Source organism: Pundamilia nyererei, unplaced genomic scaffold, assembly GCF_000239375.1.
Source record: "Pundamilia nyererei isolate P.nyererei 1_Seehausen unplaced genomic scaffold, PunNye1.0 scaffold00061, whole genome shotgun sequence".
Lineage (NCBI taxonomy): Eukaryota > Metazoa > Chordata > Actinopteri > Cichliformes > Cichlidae > Pundamilia > Pundamilia nyererei.
This window is the reverse complement of record NW_005187462.1, coordinates 1132879-1137934: the sequence shown is the minus strand read 5'-3', so window position 1 is coordinate 1137934 and position 5056 is coordinate 1132879. Positions and strand designations below refer to the sequence as shown.

At 47.9% G+C, this 5056-nt stretch overlaps 1 protein-coding gene across 4 annotated transcripts in view; it reads left to right on the top strand.

Annotated features, from left to right (window-relative positions):
- Positions 1-5056, top strand: part of ttll7 (tubulin tyrosine ligase-like family, member 7) — an 84606-nt gene that overhangs the window by 30277 nt on the left and 49273 nt on the right. For all 4 annotated transcript variants that reach the window (XM_005734926.1, XM_005734927.1, XM_005734928.1 and 1 more), the window contains exon 9: positions 3768-3926. In XM_005734926.1, coding sequence (XP_005734983.1) covers positions 3768-3926 — 159 coding nt within the window. The remainder of the gene's footprint in view (positions 1-3767; positions 3927-5056) is intronic.

Here is a 5056-nt window from a genome sequence, read left to right as displayed (position 1 = left end):
ACAGACGGGACAGACATGAGTGAGGGATAGGAAAGGGAGAAAGAAAGAGGAAGGAAAAGAAAAACAGAAGGGGAGAGGGACAGTGAGAAAGGGGGGGAGAAAAAAAATCTTCTGGATCACCTGTTGAGAGAAAAAGAATAGAAAACAAGCAAAAAAAAAACAACCAAAGCAACATACTAAACACAACACCATCGCATTAATCTAGCTAAGTGTAAACAGCAGTAAATACTAAATATTCAATGTTGTTGTGCAGCACGCAGGACAGACAGCGCACACTGTGCTTTGAAGTAGCAGCCAAGAAAGGTGTAATTTAAGTCTACGAGCAGTGAACACCCGTGTGCACACCTGTGTGGATCAGCGCGCTTGTATTCAAATGGTTTCCACATGTAATGGTCTGCAAGAGGAAGTAGAGAGCCATAGCCCCGTCCCCCAGGGCATGAAGCAGGCATGGAGGAGATCCAGGCTCCAGACATCCAGAGGCCCCAGAGTGCGAGAGCCCAAGGAGGACAACCGGAGGGGCATCCGTACCACCCTCCTGGGAAGGGCTGAGGATCCCCAGACGAGGCGTCACCCAGTAGCCACCGAGCAGAAGCTAGAGGGGGCTGCACCGGCGTGCCCGCCGGCTCTGCCGGCAGCCAGCTGTGCCAGAGTGAACCGAGCCGCAGGCCCAGAGGCCGGAGGCCCGAGGGCCCCCTGCACCCCGGAGGAGGCCTGACCGAGCAACAGGCGCCAGGCCCCGCTAGGTGCAGGTTTAAGTCTATCAACACATACAGTCTCCCTACAACCCCCGAAGTCTCAAACAAAATGCTTCTGACTCGATTTGAGGACCCTGAACTGGCCGTCATACAGCAGATGCAGTGGTGTCCTGTGGGAATTGTGCCTGACAAAAACAAACTTAGAAGTTTCTAAAGTCTTTGGGTCAAAGGTGTCAGGCAGGCAATGGTGCACTGGACTAGGAATGTGAGCCGAGTCCACTTGAAGGAGTGGGGGATCGGCTGGGGGGTTTCTTGGGCAAGAATTCCCTGGGAACACATAGGGGCTGACCAAGAACCAGTTCAGCCTTGGAAGCACCAAGATCCTCCTTAACCGCAACCCCCACAAAACCCATGGTAGGGAGTCAACCCAGTTGCCACCTGTTAGAGAAGCATGGAGCGCAGCCTTAAGCAACCTGTGGAACCGCTCACACATCCTGTTAGCTTGCGGGTTGTACGCAGTGGTGCAGTGGATCCCGACCTCCAGGCCATCAGCTATGGCAGCCCAAAGCTCCGAAACAAACTGGGGCCTCTGTCAGAGGTAATGTCAGCTGGGGAAATGCGAAACCCAAGTTGACAAAAATGCCCTGGCCACCACCGCGCGGTCCTGGATGACAGGGGGACCGCCTCTGGCCACCAGATGATACAGTAGCTTATAACCTTGTGGTAGGGGACCCATCAGATCAAATTGCACATGATCAAAACGTTTGCCAGGGATGAGGAATGGCGCAAGGGGTGCCTTAGTGTGTCTATGGACCTTTGCGCGCTGGCATGAAACGCATGCCACTGCCCATTCCTACACAGATTTGCGAAGGCCTGCCCTTGTTTGGAGCTGAGGCCCGGACCCCCAGGTGTGATAGAGCATGCGCCGATTCAAAAACGCAACAACACCATGAAACGGGAACCACCGAGCGTTTGCGGCTGATGGAAACGTCACATGATCAATGGGCTGTGAGGTCAGTTTCTTGATCATTAATATGCAAATCGTGACCACTGATCAACAACCACTAATCAAAGCTCACTGATCAAAGCCCACTGATCAATGTCCATGAGTACCATTCACAGAGAGTTGGAGAATGGCTGCACTCACAGCATTGTAACACGGTGAACGATGTACCCTCAGCCCCCCTCCTCGATTCAGAGGTGATCTTTTCCTTTTCACGTACTTCTTCAGAAGTCACCTGGATGAAAACGCTACGTTCCAGATGAACAGAATCAAGTTTTGGGGCGGAAAAATCCTGGATGTGGGAAATGGGATAACGAACGCTGCACGATGCCCAGGCGCTCTATAGTCGCAAGCTAGCAGCAAAAGCAGCTGTAGGCCGAGGTGGCAGTCCGGCAGCCGCCGATGCTTCCAGGCAGGAGCTGACTTCCTCTTCGGACCTTAGCATGTTCGCCCCAGGGGTCACCAATGTGGAGGTATGAAAGGATAACACGAGAGATCTCAATATTTTACTTCAACTTTAATCTCGGCTTCACACAACTCAACACTCAAGGCGCCAAAAGCCCAACCCTCTCACTTCCCCTCACACCGGGTGTGAGTGGAGCCACCTGGTGGTCCACCACAGGGGTCATTTTGAAAACAGCGTCTGACTACAAATGAGCTAGTTATGGATTTTATATTTTTATATTTACACACACACTGAGGCGAAAATAAATAAATAAAAACGAAAAAATCTGAAACTGCATTTTAGACTTTTTCCAACATGTAAAGATACGTTTGTTCATATGTAAAAATTCTCATGTTTTTATGCATTAGTTTCCTTGACAGAATAATACATCACTGACAGAGTAATGCAGTATTTATTCTCCATATACTCAGTATTTTCCTTTATTGCATTTTAGAATATTTCCTTTTGGTTTTTTATTTTTAATGTGCCTCGTTTAATCCAGTGATACTGTTACGTAAATGTAACAAAGGAAGCCACAGATCGAAACATGAAAAAAAATAACTTGTGTATTAATTTGGTATTTGGATAAATATAAAGATTACAAAAACAAAAATGAATAAAGTGATTTAAAAAGGAGCAGGCTAAACCATTCTAGCTCAAAGCTAGCAAGATACAGGCACGCATCCACACACATAAGGTGCGAGGCAGTGGCCAGTGCTGGGGGCTCAGGATAAGGAGGGAGGTGATGTGGGCAGGGACAAAGGACACACACGCGTGTGCATACACCAGCCACTGCTGGGGACTCTGGGCATAAACAGTGGTAGTGGGACCAGGTGTTTGTGCTGGGCAGCCTGTGGGGTCAGACGGGTGGATGGATTGTCATATGGTTGGAGGTGTGTGAGCGACAGACAGATAGAAAAGGGAGAGGGGGGTGCAGCCTTATCAGGCCAGGGCCAGACCACCATACACCTCTCCTGCACCCAGCAGTCAGTCTGGACTGGGCAAACTGCAGGCCAGCAGCACTGTGTGGGGCTTGACTGGTGAGGGTAAGCTATGTGCAACGTGTTTGTGTGTGTGTGTGTCAGACTGAGCATGTTTACCCCAGTTGCACGCTGGGAGTAGGCAGGCTGGTAGCAGCCAGCACAGATAGGTGCAAGCACAAACATGCGCACAGGTTGGGCACCACAAGCAACGGAGATGGACCACCACCAACTTTTGTGAAAGTCTCTGTGTGAGAGCAATTCAAAAGGCTTTAGCTTTTAAACCGACAGACTGTCTTTATAACGCATTCGAGTTCAGGATTAAATAAACATTTCATTCGCGCCTCTGTGGAGCATGTCTGTGGGTTGCATTTCTAGTGTGTCCGTCACCATTGCTTCGTTGTCAGTTTTGTCCTAAATACAAAGGTACAATCCCTTATCTGCAGTTTTAAAATGAAATTAAAGCAAAGAGTTTTAATTTCACCATTTCCTGATTAAGGAGACCTTTTAATCAGCAGCTATGAAGCCCACAGCCTATGGCTTCTTAGGATAAACGAAACCTACTAAAGAAAAAAGTACAATTGAGTTCTCTTTGTAAATGCAGCTGGCTGATTCTCTCTGGCTTTGTGTGTCTGTCTTGCCAGGAGCTGGTGGTGAAGACATTAATAGTAGCTGAGCCCCACGTGCTGCACGCCTACCGCATGTGTCGCCCTGGCCAGCCACCGGGGAGTGACAGCGTCTGCTTCGAGGTCCTGGGCTTTGACATTATTCTGGACCGCAAACTCAAACCCTGGCTATTGGAGGTATAATTCTGTTTATCTACAGTATATGTACAGCATGCATGTGTGTAAAGCTGGTTAAATTGGAGAAGTGTGTTTCTCTCAAAAGCTAGAATATATTTTGGAGGCGTGATTTCACTAGATAATTTGAGATATTTAATTTCTAGACTACTATTACTATTTTTCTGTATACTGTTAGTATGTCATGCTAAGCTACTATTTGTGTGTGCTATTTTAAAAACACTTTCAACAAAGAGTGAAGGTACACTTGTATTCTGTCTTCTGTGATTTCTAACGTTTCTGTAAAGTCTCACCTGTCTGCGCTGCTACTGAAGTGACAGCGGCTCCAGACTGATGTAATGTGGTATAAGCAGGAGACAGGGAGACGTTACCGCACACTGACAGAAAGCATAAACACACACTGATTTGTGCCCACACGCTCTGGTCCCCACACACAAACACCCGCACGGTCTGCAGTACGTGTTTACGCGCCTCCGAACACACGGAGAGACTCTCGTAAAATGAAAGGAACTCACACAATCGCAGCCATGCATGCTTGATTACACGCATGCGGGCATTCATGCACACCCATAGATGCATACAGAAATGCATGAATATACAGCAGCCTATAAGACACGATAAAGACACCCCACCCCATACCCCCCTGCAGGCTTTAAAATATAGGCCAGAATAGCAGGTTGACTAGTAATTCTTCAAGTGTCAGTCTCTCGAGTGTCAGGCACGCAGGAGATTGAGTCAAATTCAGATTCCACTCCAGGATTTCTATCTCACTGCTCTGATGTCAGCAAGTGAGTTAAAGTGTGACCTAAATCCTTTAACCCAAAGTGGCTGCACCTCCACCCCCATCCCACAAATTGACTCGAGGATGGGGAAATGCCTTGGGGATAATTGTTTGGGGTTTCTTCCCCCCATCATGCCAACCCAAAATAACATTTTTAGGTTTTTTTCTGAGATTTTGGAGAAACAAAGTGACATTTGATAGTTGGTTGGTATTTTCAGGTGCTGGCATTTTCTGTCATCTTGGAATTAGGGTGCTATTATTACCCTACGTGACATTTCTTGTGTAGCCGAGCAGTTGCAGTATAAGACAAAAGGATGTACAAGAGAGAGCAAGAGGATGGTGTTCCTTTTGA